The sequence below is a fragment of the Pezoporus flaviventris genome, unplaced genomic scaffold, assembly GCF_033815535.1.
Source record: "Pezoporus flaviventris isolate CSIRO_AGI_PZ_B2104156 unplaced genomic scaffold, CSIRO_AGI_Pfla_v1 ptg000001l, whole genome shotgun sequence".
Taxonomy (NCBI): Eukaryota; Metazoa; Chordata; class Aves; order Psittaciformes; family Psittacidae; genus Pezoporus; species Pezoporus flaviventris.
Genome location: NW_026892549.1, coordinates 54,040,707 through 54,056,125, shown reverse-complemented (window position 1 = coordinate 54,056,125; position 15,419 = coordinate 54,040,707). Strand labels below are relative to the sequence as shown.

General features: G+C 42.3%; 1 protein-coding gene across 6 annotated transcripts in view; it reads right to left on the bottom strand.

Moving 5' to 3' along the window:
- Nucleotides 1–4,396, bottom strand: part of NCKAP1 (NCK associated protein 1) — a 61,256-nt gene extending 56,860 nt beyond the window's left edge. For 5 of the 6 annotated variants that reach the window (XM_061458023.1, XM_061458058.1, XM_061458040.1 and 2 more), the window contains exon 1: nucleotides 4,155–4,395. In XM_061458023.1, the coding sequence (XP_061314007.1) occupies nucleotides 4,155–4,262 (108 nt within the window). In that variant the 5' untranslated portion in view covers nucleotides 4,263–4,395. Of the gene's footprint in view, nucleotides 1–4,154 lie in introns of all 6 variants that reach the window. The other variant, XM_061458033.1, reaches the window with a different exon arrangement.
- Between the last annotated feature and the right edge of the window lie 11,023 nt (nucleotides 4,397–15,419).

Below are 15,419 nucleotides of genomic sequence, written 5' to 3'. Positions count from 1 at the left end.
AGGACTGGGAGACTGCGGGGTTGGAGGAGGTATCAGTCGGAACTTGGTCGGGCTGGGGGGGGGGGGGGGGGGGCAAGTTATCAGTTGGCTGGTGGTGAGGTGATGTATTCTCTTCTCTTGTTATTTCCTTTATCATTATTATTATTGGTGGTAGCAGTAGTGATTTATGTTATACCTTAGTTACTAAACTGTTCTTATCTCAATCCATGGGAGTTGCATTCTTTTCGATTCTCCTCTTGTCCCTCCGGGAGTAGGGAGAGGGAAAGAAGGGGGAGAGTGAGTGAAGGAGCCCTCTGCCTGGTTTTAAACCACGACAAACTGATACAGAAGAGAAAGTAAACAGGGAAAATGAGAAGTGCTCAGTCTTTACAATGGCCAACAGTAACATCCTCAATACATGTAAAAATCCAATATTCCCACTACTGCATCTTTAAAGAACTAACTGGCAACTAATCACCTGCTAAATGATTTTAAATGTGGCTTCATACAAAGTTATGTGGTGCTCACAATAGGTTTTGGGACAACATTTTTTGTTTGGAAAGATAAAGATCAAGTCAGCTAAAGCCCCTGCAAATACTTACTCTGCTCCTTATCTATGACTTCTGTTTTGTTATGCAGTTTATATCTAAGAATTAGTTTAAGTTTCTCATTCTCCAGATTCCATATAATCATCAGAATTTTGAAAGTCAAAAGAATTTATGACATTTTAAGAAAAAAATTTTCACAAAACCATAAAACCTGCACCGTGAAGAACAGCAGGACATTGCTAACAAAGCAATTAATGCTAAATACAGACTCACCATGTCTGAATAACGTATAATCTAAATAATTCAAAACCTCAACTTTCACCCCTAGCAGTTGTGTTTACAATAGCAGTACTCTGACATTCAGCAAAAGTGCACTCTTGGTTTGCTCCAGCTAAATCTCTACTTCTGGTATTTTAAGATGAAATCTTTTATTGTAAATACTTCCCAGTGTGCAAGTGCTTTATAAACAAACAGAAGACAGGCCCACAGAAAACAAGATTATTTCTCTGCCACCACTCTTGAACAATACTTATTTGACAGTACTGACAATGTTACACAAAGCTTACCAACACCATCTCGGTCTGCTCTGAAAGCTAACGACAAAATCCAACCTTCATCTGAGCCAGGATATCATTAAAAGATCCTGCTGTCTTTGATTTATACAAGTTTAGTCATAGGCAAGTGATGACAGAAGAGTTACACGGTAAATTATAATACAGTTGCTAGCCTGAGTAACCAAGGATGAATTCTTTAAAAGTAGAAGGTACAAACCAGGAGAGAAACCACAATGGCAGGATTCCCAAGTTTGGGACTAATACAGTACAAAAGACAGCCGAAAGCAGACAGCAAACAATCATCCTTCAAAACAACAGCAGCAACAAAAATTCTACCTACAATGAATTTTGTCTCAACATCCACCATTACCTTAGTAACTCTACTTTTCACGTTTTCCGTGTCACTCTCTCAGGAAAAACTCTATCCATTCATATACTCTAGCTTAAAGCCAGCAAGCTTTAAACTATTTCAGAAGGCAGCAACATCATAGAATTTCAGTAAACAGGAAATGATGAACAATGTACAGCTATAAGCACAATGACATCAAACCTCAAACTTATACAGGAAGACAAAGTATAAGTTTCTAACTGCTTTTAACAACTTCAGCAATTCCTTGGGAAGTAAAGTTTTCCTGTTTGGATTTTAACAGTCAACAAAATTCTTGCTCCATTAAAATCTCTACTCCCTAGATAGTATGTAGAGCAATCTGTAAGGCAGCCTACAAATACTTCACTTCTCATTTCCTCTTATTAAAAATAGTCTTAACCATTTCCTTTAACCGCAATACCACATATTGTGCGGTTATCTCTAGTTTCGAGATCATCTTCAATGGAGGAAGCTATGTAAACCTTCAACAGCAGTTTTGGAATTGACTTTTTAGAGGGGGAAGAAGTATGTATATGGCGAAATAAAGAAAACCAAAGTGTTCCAAGCAGCCAGCTATGCTGCTGCTTGGCTGAAAAGAGATTCCCAAAAAAACACAGTGATCAATCGCAAGACATCGAGGGTTTACCATCAGACCTAGCCAGTTACCACTGGCAAGCAATGCTGACTGCAGCTTAAGAAAACAACTATTTGAATCACAAATCACTACATAGATACACAGAGCTGTGGCTGGGACACCTCCAGGTTTGTAAAACTGTATGCTACACAATAATCAAGCTGCTTGGCCACGCCTCTTTTTTCTCTGTAAGAACTATGCAATTTCGGATTCAGGTCATAGCATCTGCAGGAATACTGGTAACACTTCCAATGCTGATGCTCCCCTACTGAGAACCTATCCATTTGAAGCACTTCACTGGCACACGTAACAGCAGAAGCAGCTACCACCATATGCGCAAATTTGCCCAGGACTCTGCCATCTAAGCATGCCAGCAAAAATGTATGTGTAGGCACTGGACCACTCAACACAAGTGTTCCCAAATCAGAACACTGGTTATGAAAATAAGAGCCCAAAATGGGTAAGACACAGCTGTATATCAAGACGAGGTATGATTCTTCCTGTCTCGTTTCCTGCCTTCTCCCCCCCAAACCCTGCTGTGCTCAGCCTGTTCTTCATCTGGGGTATTTTTCTCAAAGCAGAACAAGCGCACACACAAATGACTCTCCTGATTTTACTTCCTCCATAAATAAGGAATTTGTTTTATGTAACAAGAGAATCTCACTTTTAACAATTATTAAGCATACAAAACCACAAACTAAAAGGGACCTCGCTTCTATTTCAGAAAGACAGGAATTAGAAATAATTTAGTTTAAATAATTTATTTCTGTCAGTGAAGATTTGCAAAATACCTCAAGTGTACATGAACTACTGACATTGCTTTGGATCAACACTGACTTCTGAATACTTCAATCATTTCTTTTATTTCCTGTAAACACCACCTTAATTAAAATCAACACTGCACCTGGTACAGCTAAGTAGCTCTTACTGCTTCTGGAGTGCCAGTCTCCCATATGAGCAAAGCAACCTGACAAAGCACATCCTTGAGGTCAGATCTGTTTGGCAGGATGACCCCTGGCAGAAGCCTGGCTTCAGAAGTAATCAGGTAAACACCTAAGCCTCCTCTCTCTGCTATTGCTACAAGTGCAGCATGTGAATGGAACAAAAATTGTAACAGGCTAAACCTGCTCACTGCTTGAGTGGAATAACTAATATTTTCTTTAAATTAATAAACTCTCAGAAATAACTGCGTTCAAATCAAACCAATAAAATCCTAACCTATCCATTGCTGTAAGTGGATTGAGCAGCTGTACACATTCAGATGACGGATAGCACGTTAGGAAAATTAAGCCTGTAAGGATGTATGAAGGACCTGGAGCAGGGGCTGGCCATGAACTACGTTCTTCCCTATGGGAAAGCACACCGATTATCCTCCGGAAGAGAAATCAACCAAGCTGGGAGGCGTACCCCGTCCTCCCCGTCACTACCGAGACCCGCCGAACCACCTCACCTAGGCTAACTCCGATATTCTCCATTTCGGGAAAGGGGGGAGCAGCTCTGGCACCCACGGCAGCTTCAAACATCTGCTCCATCTCACGCCAGGAGCTGCTAAGCAACCGCGCGCCTCGAACTTATTGAAATTAAACTTACTAATTTTACCCCAAATCCTTCCCTTCGGTGTCTCAACGCGGCGTGGGAAAGCCCGTGCCGAGCAGCCCACTCCCACCTCCCGTGACTCACGCTTGGCGGGGCGGGAGCGGCTCCGGGCGGCACCGGCTGTCTCGGGGAACAGGCCTGGCTTAGGCCCCGCAGCGGGGGGAGCCAGGCCTGCGGGCGCTCCGCAGCACCGGGCCTCCCTTCCTACCGCCCGCCAAGTAGGGAAGCCCCGGCCGTGCCCCTCGCCGCCCCACAGGCGGCGCAGCGTCGTGCCGGGTCGGAGCTCCCGACCGCCCCGGCAGCTCCCCGCCCTGCCCGTCGGGCCCCGCCGCTAGGCCGCAGCCCGGCCGGGTCAGCCGCAAGCGGCGCAATGCCGGTGGAGCGCCGGGCTGGCTAGGGCCCGGCGGGGAGGCAGCGGCGGCGGAGATCGCGCCGGAGCGGTTCCACCCCCCGCCTCCCCGCCGGGGCCCCCGCACCTTCTTGATGTTGTAGAGGCGGGTGAGCATGCCGACGCCCCTGTCGTTCAGGATGGTGAGCTTCTCCGCCAGCTTTTGCTGGCTCGGCTGCAGCACGGACCGCGACATCCTGCCCCGGAGCACTCCGCGCCGCAGCCAGCCCGGGACCCGCCGCTCGCAGCCCCGCCGTGGCGCGGCCGCCGGCCCGGCGCTACCGCCTCGCCGCCACCGGCCTCCCTCGCTGCGGCCTCCGCGGGGCGTGGCCACGGCGGGGCGGCACAAGTCACGTGAGAGGTTCTCGGGCGCCCTCTGCCGGCGCCGCCCGGGATGTCAGCGCTCCGTGCCCCCGGAAGCGCCTCCACAGCGGGCAACCACCGAGCGCCGACGAGGGGGTCCCTACAGGTGGTGGCGAGTCATAGATCCATAGAATCAACCGGGTTGGAAAATACCTTTAAGATCATCAAGCCCAACCGTTCCCCAGCACTGCCAAGGCCACCACTAACCCATGGCACTGAGGCCGTGTCTCCACGGTGTGTGAACACTTGCAGGGACGGTGACTCCAGCCCTGCCCTGGGCAGCCTGTTCCAATGCCTGAGCACCCTGTGGGGAAGCAATTGTTCCTAATATCTAGTCTGAACCTCCTGGTGCAGCTTAAAGCCATTACCCTCTTGTCCTAAAGTCCACGGCTGGCTGCTTTAGCTGTGGTTTTTAACAGCAGACCCATTGAGCTGCGTTGCAGGTGGAGCCCCAAGGTGTGTGTGAAGAATATCCATTTTTCTTCAAGGTTAATTACAGAACCTCTCTGTAGGATTTTTTTTTTTTTAATCAACTGCAATCGAGATCTGAAGCTCAGAAAAGCATTGCACAACTATCATCATTCAGCGACCTTCCACCACTTGTGCAGCCAGACAGGGGCTCTTCACCAGGTGACTGTAGCGACAGGACAAGGGGTAATGGGTTCAAACTTAAACAAGGGAAGTTCAGGTGAGCTCTTAGGCAGAAGCTCTTCCCTGTGAGGCTGCTGAGGTGCTGGCACAGGGTGCCCAAAGAAGCTGTGGCTGCCCCATCCCTGGCAGTGTTCAAGGCCAGGTTGAACACAGGGGCTTGCAGTAACCTGCTCTAGTGGAAGGTGTCCCTGCCCATGGCAGGGAGTTTGGACTGGATGAGCTTTAAGGTCCCTTCCAACCCAAACCAGTCTGTGGTTCTATGAAATACCATTTCATCAATTAGATGAGTCACTTTTCTTTTTTTTTCTCTTGAAGCCACAGGAGCAAAAGCATAGATCTTTAAGAAACAGTGGTTATTTCCATGCTCTGAATGTCAATGAAAGGCTTCCATGAGAGCTACTCGTCACCACAACCTGGTACTGAAACAGTTGCATTGCTGAGCTGCCAGCACAGCCAGCTGGCATGCAGGGCTCCTGACTGCAGTTACTGGGAGATAGGCTTCAGAATCAACCTTCTAATCTCTTTTATTTTTTTCTATAGTGGCACTACCATCTGTGCCTTTTCTTGCATGTTAATACTTTTATTTAATTTTCAGGTTGCATTTTCACGTTAGAAATCAGAATCAGAGGATATCCATCCTTTAGTGTTTTTAAACTAATAGATTTTTAGAAACCATAGAAATGAATGTGAGAAGCCTAACTGTAATTAAATTACTAGCCTCCTCCATTTTTAGCAGTTACAAGATAATTTATGATTAAGAATGAAACCAGGAAGCAAGAACTTGGGAGTTTCAATCTGAAGTCTGCTATTGACTCATTCTTTGGCCTTTATCAGATGATTTTCTGCCTCAGCTTTGTGTCCAAGAGTCAGGAATACCTGTCAACAATGCTGTAATGCTTGATTAGGTTAGACCTGACCTTTCACTACTGGAGTCAATGGAAAACATTAGAAGCATTCAGATAGCTGTTTAAATTTATAAAGCATAAAATGCTATGTAATGTCACAGTATTTAATGTATAATATCTATAGTAATATTTTTTACATAAAACATCTTCCATTATTATTTTTTTAAAATATCAAATATAATCTTTCTAGTTGCAATTTAGATGTTTCCCATGGAGTTGCACTGCAAACTAAGAACAAATACTACTACTGAGAGCAATTTTTTTGTTTCTCACCTACAGCTAAAACAACAGCAGCCAATTCTTAATTCCACATCCAATTATTTCTTTAGCCATACTGAATCTTCTAGAAGTTTCAAACATTAACAATCACAGAATTTGTAATTTACATAGAGCCAAGCACATGGAATATCAGCATTGTGACATTGTATTGGGCATTTTTGTGCATCATATTAAATCATCTATGATCTAATATCCCAATCTTCCTTCCTCTGGATTTAGTAGAAAGACTATGGATTACAGTGGAGTCAAAGTAACTTGGTTTTGATTAAGTTTGGGCTTACAGAGCTCACTGGAGGCCCTTCAAGCTCTCTGTAGCTACTAATATAGTTTTCAATGTGAAAACAATCACAGTTGCTCTCTGCTCTGCACAGATGACAGGTTGAGGCACAGAAGGGAAAAACGACTCTCTCTTTTGTAGTAATGACAGAGCATCCTGTTTTTAACTCCCACGCTATTCATAAGGCTGTTTACAAGATCTTATAATAAGGAGCACCTCTGGTTGCTATAATTTTTTAATCAAATGGTGGGTGCTGAGTTAGCTGCCTTTCTTGAAAACATATTGAATATTGGAATAGGGAAAGGATCAGTATCAGTAAACAAGAACTTCTGATACTAGCAATTTTTGCTCCTATGCAGCCATACGGACCTAATGCTAAATAGATTATCTGAATCGCCACTGTAATGTGGTTAGCCAGAGTATTAACAGTAGTCTTCTAACATGCAAGCAGACACATTAAGACAAAAAATAATCCGTTTATATACAGCCTGACCAGTAGACCAGATGTTTTCAAGTACAGAGTTTCCCCTACCACACTTTATGAAGTGAGGGCTTTTCAGCAAAGGTATCAGCAAGGTACCAAGACCTGATTAGGAATGGAAGGCACACCACATCTCAACTCCAATAAGGACATGGAAAGAGAGTTCAAAACTCAGCATCAGAAGATGCTACTGCTCATGGGGACACAAGATACTGCTGATGAATTAACTGGCAGCATCTTGCACATCTAAACGTAAGGACTGGTGTCAAGCTTGGAACTACAAAGCATGTGTTTTTTTCCTCTTGCTTTTAAACACTTAATGCTTATTAGAAGGAGAAAATGTGCACATCTAGAGAAGATACAGTATAGCTGAAATTAGGTTTCATAGAAAGCACATCAAAAACACTTGGAAACCTTTGCTAAATATGAAAAGAGAAATCTCAGTAACAGAAAACAGACATCACCCAGACAAATTTTGTTAACATGAACGCATGTATTTAAGCAGTCAACAGTTTTGTCATCATTTTAATGGTGGTTGGGTAAAGCCCATGCTGTCATACTACTTCTGCTGCTACAACTTTATGTAGAAACTGCAAGAGTACATACAGGTTTTTGGCAGGAAGATTTATTTAGATTATAAAAACATCTGCATTGTATAATCTGGGCTCACCAGTCTAGCAGCAAGCCTAACAACCAAGTGGAAATACAAGCTTTGTCAGTAACAGCATAGCTCTTACAGGTGTGGCAAAATTAAATGAAGGGAAGAATTAGGCTGACAATTATCTTTAAAAGACATGACTACTATTGGCTTGAGGATTTATTAATGATTAACATTTAAACAGCTTTCTATATTTATTCCAGACATATGAGTTTAGGGCAAGTTCCAAACAGCACTTAGATTGGGGTGGAGCTCAGGTCTGGTCCTTTTAAAGTTAACTTTCTGGTCCATTTGGGGTTTAATTGTGCTATTCGCTATGGGGCTTTCAGACAGTAACGAAAATGCTATTTGAGAAGCTTCAATAGAATAATCACCAAGTTGCTACACATGTATCAACACTACTGGGTGTTCAGTGAAGCACACGAACAGTATATAAAGTTTTTTAGCATTGCGACCTTGTGTAATGGACAATTTACTTCTGCAGAGTAGACTGTATTGCAACTTAAGTATTTACCACACATCAAGCTTACATTTCTGTAGAAGTATTTCTCTTATATGCATTACTTTTCCTGTGTGCATTTTTTCCTGCATTGGTTTAACTTCTTCTGTTCTGGGGACTATTGAAAACTCCATGACCAGTCAGTGAAATGGCAGCTATCAGGACCTGCACTCTCCGTAAGTGATATAGCACAGTCCACTGCATAACTTCCGCCCCTTTGGCCAACAGAAGCAATTTTTACACACTCATTTTGTTTAGTATTTCCTTTTCAGGTAGAAACAATTCAAAACACAAAGCCAAACTGTTACTTGAACAGATCTGACTTTTTAAATGGTCATCATAATCACAATTATTTGGCTCATGCCATAGTATTTATTGTTAATAATTCATAAATATTTTTTACATTGTTAAACTTGTATGTAAAAGCACAGAATCTGAAAACTTTACCACACAAAGTCTGTAATATTGCTTAGATCACCTGTAAAACTAATAAATAGGATTGAACAAACACAGTTGCCTTTCTCAGGCAGACTTTTAATCTTATCTGAAGCAGCAACAGGTTCAAAAGACCTATTATCCCCACTAAACCTAGCTGACAGATTCATTATATTTTAATCTATAATTTTCTTGATTAATCCAAACCTTTTTCATTATTTAATCTGTCATGAAGCCAGTAGGTCTGCCATTTCCCATGTTCTCCTTTTTCCCCTCTCTAAAGGTATTTTAATCTATTGTCTCATTAGCATGCAAGTTCATATGTGTGCCACCTCCCTGTTCAATTTTGTGCAAGTCCTTCTAGCTGAGGCTGTATACGACATACAGCAGTTGCTCAGAGATACCAGGCCTTTGAACTTAAAAGAACATGAACATTGGAGAGAGGTAACATAAAAGAGCTGTGCAAAGCCAGGCTGAAACAGAAGGTGACTACTACAGCGGTGATTTTCTCATGCGCTGCAGAAACCTGCTCATTTGAGAATGCATGAGCACTTTTGCTCATACTGGAGGGACAAGTATGATAAGCATGTTCCAGAACTTCTAGTCTGACACTGTGCAAATGAGCCTTGATCAGTAGAGAAGGAGGTTGCTAGCAACACTTAAGAGCTAGCTTTCTCCATGTGTCCCAGGTTCATGACTAACCAGTAATCAAATGTCAGTCTGGTGGCTATGGAAGTTTGTGACAGCAGGAAGAAAGTTGGTTACCTGTGAGCTATCAGCATGGGTAAACAGAGTAAACTTAGAAAAGTATTGGTGGGCTAAGAGTTGTCTTGTTTCAGCCTGGAGCAGTGATTACTTTTCACACAGAGGTGGAAGCAAGATAGCAGATTAGATCCAGTTGTGTAGTTCCAGAGTCAGGATTGCAGTTAGCTCTTGCAGAGACCATTAAGCAAATGGATTAAAGTTTTCTTGTTGGCTATGAAACAAAGCTTAGGAGGGCTGGCAGAATGAGTCACCCAACTCAAATTAAGGTCTTGACCTGGTATGGGTGTTGACCTTAAATTAGGGATTACATCACCAGCTTTAAGAACATCCTGGTAAATACTGAAATCAGAAAAGGCACTGGATTAGGAGTCCACCTAGATTAGAAATCACATTTTAATTGCAGTTTCCTTACAGGCTGAAGAGTCAAGAAGAACTAACAGTGATCTTCAAGATGTCTGTGAGGCCCCTAGATAGAGACAGGATGCCTAATGTGGTTACAAATCTTTATCATACAGATGAGTTAGCCTATGCTAACTGCCCACTGACCAGACTAAATCATGAGTGATCAGTGTGCAAAGAATGATCTCTGCTGTCTTTGAAAGGGGGATGTGGTCAGAAACTGATGTGTTGATGCTGGAATAAAGATGACAGCTAGTCGAACAAGACCTATCAAGGTGGTCCTGCACACAGAAAAATTGTGGGGCTTCTGTTGGCCATGCATCTTCATCTATCTACAGAGCCTTCTCTGGCAGTCACATACAAGCTCACGTGTCCTGACCTAATTTAGCCTTTGTTAAACTTCTCGGATAAATGGGGTAACACCATGGACTAATGATTGGCTATAGTTATGAATGTACAAAAATAACCTATTAGAGGTTTCTTTGTCTCCTCTCTTCCTCTCAGCAGAAACCAGGGGAATAGCATGTACCTCTTTAAATGCAATAGCCTTACAGTCCATCCAGCAAAGATTAAGAAAGAAGTCCTCTGCCTTAAACTCACCCTATATTTAGGGGAGGAAAATTTTATCCAAGGAACACCCATAGAATAAAAGGTTTTCCCCTGCACTGTTTCTAGGAATTAATTTACCAGTCAGTGGGGATCCTGAATAGTGATTACAGCAAAAATCAAGCTAAAATGTTCCCTTTAAAAGTCTGAGGTTTACATTTGACAGAAAAGGCCAGCTGTAGATTTCTATAGATAAAATATCCCCCAAATAATGATAGATGCATCTGTCTCAGTCCTCACAGCAAAAATAAATGCCAGCAGTATTGCTTTCTTTGATGACACATGCAGTATCACATTACAAACTTAGTTACAATGGTAGTATCATCAATAATATTGACTAATAAGGCTTTACTCTCTCACCTCTAATTTGTATTCTCTTACAGTTCACAAATACAGCCTCTTTGGTCAGGGATTTTATGTAATTAAATATGAAGTGATTTTATGTAATTTTTAAAGTTTATAATGCTAAGTTTACTCATTTTTATTACTCACTAGACCAGAAAGAAAATAAAACCAAGAACTTGGTCAGACCAAAAGCCCACCCAGCTCAGCACCCTGTCTCTATCCAGTGGCCAAAGAACAGAGCACTAAGGAAGAGTGTCAGAACAGGGAAGCACATTCCACTGCTTCTGCAGAATGTACTCCCAGACACCAACGGTTTTGTGGCTCAGGGGCTTTATGAGCCAGAGACACTGTCTTGCATTTAGTACCTGTTGATCTACTTCTCTTCTGTAAATATGCCCATTGCCTTTTGAACCCATTAAAGCTTTTAGGATTCTGTAAGCAAAGGCTCACTTAGCTTAACTGTATCTTGTATATAGGAATTTGAAGAAATAACCTAGGTCAGCTCCTGCCTGCTAGATTGGTATTTTGAGAGGCAAAGGAAAATTAGATCTCACCTTGTTAGTGAGAGGGAAGTTATTAGAGAGCCATGCGCTGGCTGGATCTGGCTATAGACGCCGAATGAGATAGGGCACAAATAGCTTAATTTTCTTTCCCTGCCTGCAGGGAATTTCTTCCCACACACAAGCAAGTAAGTAAATGCAATACTAGCAGTGTGCTAAGGCAAAAGAAAGGGCATGCAGAGGAACTGTATTCTCCAATATTATTATTTTTTCGGGAAATGAAGTGCTATGCTGATGCATGTTCCACATCACCTTAATCCCTACTTACAGAAGGTATCTCTTCAGGGTAAACAGTAAGAATAGGTCCTACTTGCAGGTCAGGCTAGGCTCATATACAAAATAATTCTCCTACTGCCTTGGGTTTATGATCCTGACTAGAAGGTCTAATGGCTTCCTTCTGGAACTCTGTGAAGCTAGAAAAACTTACTATGCATTCTGGTACAAATTGTAACAATATTTTGTTATGCCTGTGGAAGCTACACATAAGCAAAATGTACACATAAGACGCTATGAGAACTCTGAAATAAACTTTGAATTTACCTTCTTTATTTTTAACTTTCCAGGTTGTAGGCTTGGTCTTTGCTGCAAGAGAAACTTCTGGGGACTTTTGCTCTAAAGTAGCTTTCATGTCTTTGACCACTGAAATAAATCTATAGAGAAACAGGAAGTTTGGGAGGCAGATTAATTTCGTTTGTGCAGAAGTAGGCACAACTTTGCAGAAGCTGCACTGCAAAATGGAAATTGCTCTTTTGAGTGTTCAGATAAAAAGCCAAATCATGAGTAGTCATAATGGTGAGCCATTGAAAAATCATAATTTTACCTTTAACTTCACCCCTGCCCCTTAAAAAAGGAGAAAGAAAAACATACTTTGCATTTCAAAGGACTTGAAGAGATAATAGAAGCTCACCTGTTTCTCTTGAAAAGCTCAGATTTTTCTGTTATCTTTTTAAAGGTCCTGACCTTTACAGGTTCTTTTCAGGCTGTACTGCAATGTTCATCTTAAGTAGTATTTTTTCTGAAGTGAAGGTAATCTGAAAATGAAATAACACAGAAATGATGGACAACAACTGCCTGGGTGACTGATGGTCTATGCTATCTGTTGAATTACCCATCACTCCTTCACAGAGCAGCTGGCCTGACTGGAAGGTGTTTTGGATGTGTACATTTGTGTTAAAATGGGTCATATTTTTATAGTCTCTTACTAGACTGTTCCGTTCCCTGATTAACTTTGCCTGTGTTCCTACTACTGAGCTGACATACCTGGTTTTACACCTAGGTTCATGAGCACATTAACATTATGCATATATATATATATATATAATTTTATAGAGAGATATATATATTTGCTCAGACATGGCTGCACTGGAGAAGAGAAACCTGAGTGCAAACAGGAGTGGAATTCAGATCCTATTTACATAACACAAACATAAGTTGTGCCAGATCTTCCTCACACCAACAGATCCCCAGGGATACTCCCTATGTCTATTTGTTAAACATTTCAGGTTTGCCTTCTACCCTGTTCCTCAATGCTCATTATTCAACATAATCCGTGACGCACTATAAAAAGATACATCTTTAGATCAGTGAATCAGCCTGCTTATTTGCATGGATTACTCACGAAGTGTGGTGAGAGCAGAGAGGAATGTCCTGATAAGTGTTTGTAGGGCCATGGCTTTGGTTATGGGCAGGGGTTTGCCTCTGGGGAGATTTCCCTGCAGCAATATGAGATGATATGCCAGTGGAAATACCACTGTTTCAGGCTAGCTTTGTAAGAACAAGCTAACAATGCTGCCTGAAATAAATAAATAAATAAATAAATAAATAAATAAATAAATAAGAGAAGCTGCCTACCCTTCAGGCCAGGGATAGAAGACAGTGTTTGGAAGATGTAAGTGGCGAGGAGAAGCAGACAGGCCAACCCAATATGGGTGATAAGCAACTTCTACTTTATTTGTGACGCAGTTCACACATATATAGGAGTGGTATTCAGCCACTCCTTCTTGGCACAACAGTATTGGTTAGCCCCCCACAGCTTCCTCCACATTCTCCTCCCAGGTCTGGTCTCCGGCTACCTGTGGGGGCCACCCCCTGCCTTGCTTGCACAGTCCTCCAGAACTCTATGGTCCTGCTCTTAGAGTCATTCTGCAACAGGAAGAGGTCCACATACTTACCAATATTCTTAGGAGCAACCACTGGGCCTCTGTTCACAGCCTTTTGCAGCATGGACTGGGTTTTCTTACGCATGTTGTCAGACGCAGATCACCAACTCAGTCTCTCAGGCTACAGACTCAAAGGCTTGAGGAACTGTCTTTATTTCCAGGCTTGGCCAAGATGCATCCTTTGCTCTTAGCTGAAGAAACACGACATAGGTAAAACCAGTAAGAATGATGCAGCATACATTAGAATATTATACATATATTAGAAGCATAGCATTAATGGATGTTTCAATTTGTATGTTAAAGGGGTATAGGAAGAGAGAATATGTAAATGTGTACTTAGGATATATACTACTTCTTACAATGGGAAATCTTCTGCAGCAGTAAATGAGCACCACAATTATGCAGAACTAAAGCACTCCAAAAATTCAAGATGACTCCTACCACCTCTGGTCTCATCCTGTTCTCACACACAAGGAAAGGTGAGTTGTTCAGTGAATGTGTCTAGAACATCTCATGTTACAAACTGGCAGTGACAGAAACCCAGCAACAAACCAACACCTTACACTGAAGCTGGGCTCACTAACAAACAGGTCACAATACGTGTAACTACAGCAGTGCATATAGGAATGCGCTGTCAACTTTTTGTTTTGGTAACTTCTGTACACAGCCTTCATCATGATCCTGCTTCCCATAACTTTCTCCATTTGGACCAGCTACTATGCCAACACTTTTTAAATGCCATGTGCTTAACAATTTACCCCTGCCTTCACCCCTACTTTCTGCTATCCTAGAAGACAAAAACCTCAGTGATGTAGTGGTTTCAGCACACATAACTGAGAACCCTTGTGGACTTTTTGCTCTTCACTATATTCAGTTCCAGAAGAGGCCTTGCTACAAACTCATCCTTACCCATAAAAAGATATTCCAAGATTTTGTCTAGACTTTGGTAGCTTTTTAAGGTCATAAGTTTCACTTTCCAGTTAGGGTGCCACTTAAGACAGATTTTCCAGGCACGTTACTGGTATCAGGATGAAAGAGGTAGTATCTGCAGTCTTGTTGAGGATATGAGATGAAGGTACAGAACCAAGCGGAAAAGAGGGTAAGTCATTCTCCATCAATGTAACTCTTGCTTTGCTTTGACTCTAGAACATTTCCTTCTGTGCCCATCAGAAGCCTAAAGACAAGCAGACAAGCCTAAAGGGTGGAAAACACAAGGATGAGAACAAATGCATGGTTGTCTTTCAGCTGAAACCTCTCTACACGGGTGAAATGGCATGGAGCACAGGCACATGCCAAGAAAATGCCTGTGAAGGGAAATGTGAGCATGTCATGCACCAGCCATGCTTCTGTGTACCATCTTGCTCTGTTGCTTAGGGTGTGAATGATCCTGAGCTTGTGCCTCCAAACTGCTTGCTTTTTCAGAAACAGAAAAGACAGGAAGAGTAGGCACCACATCTTGACAGCTTTGCAAAGCTGGAGCTTAGACTCTGTCAGGTAGGGGCTTCCATGCTGTGTGCGGGACATTCTGGAGTGTGTAAGGCAGACTAGTCGTTGCTAGAAGTGCTTATTTGTGTGCTGGCATAAATGGTGGAGAACTAGTTACTAAGTCAGGAGGCTACTCCCACTCAAGTCAGAATGGACAGGAGCTGCCTGTCCCAAGGGGACCAAGTACCACGGAGTGCTTTGAGAAGAGTTGAACAATTTAAGCTTTAAGCTATTCTTTGTCCTTGTTTCAAGTATGACATCATCTTCCTTAGATACTGTCATCCCCAAAGAGCACAATGCACTTCCAAAAAGGCTTACTGGAATTTTATACAATAGCATTATTTCTATTTTAAATACCTCTTGATGCATGCTATGGTCACGCCTGCCTTTCTCATCACCAACACTATATTCATGATTCATTGTCACCCTGTGACCAACTGCTGCACACAATTATTTTAACCTCAGTTATTTTCAGCTAATGAACAT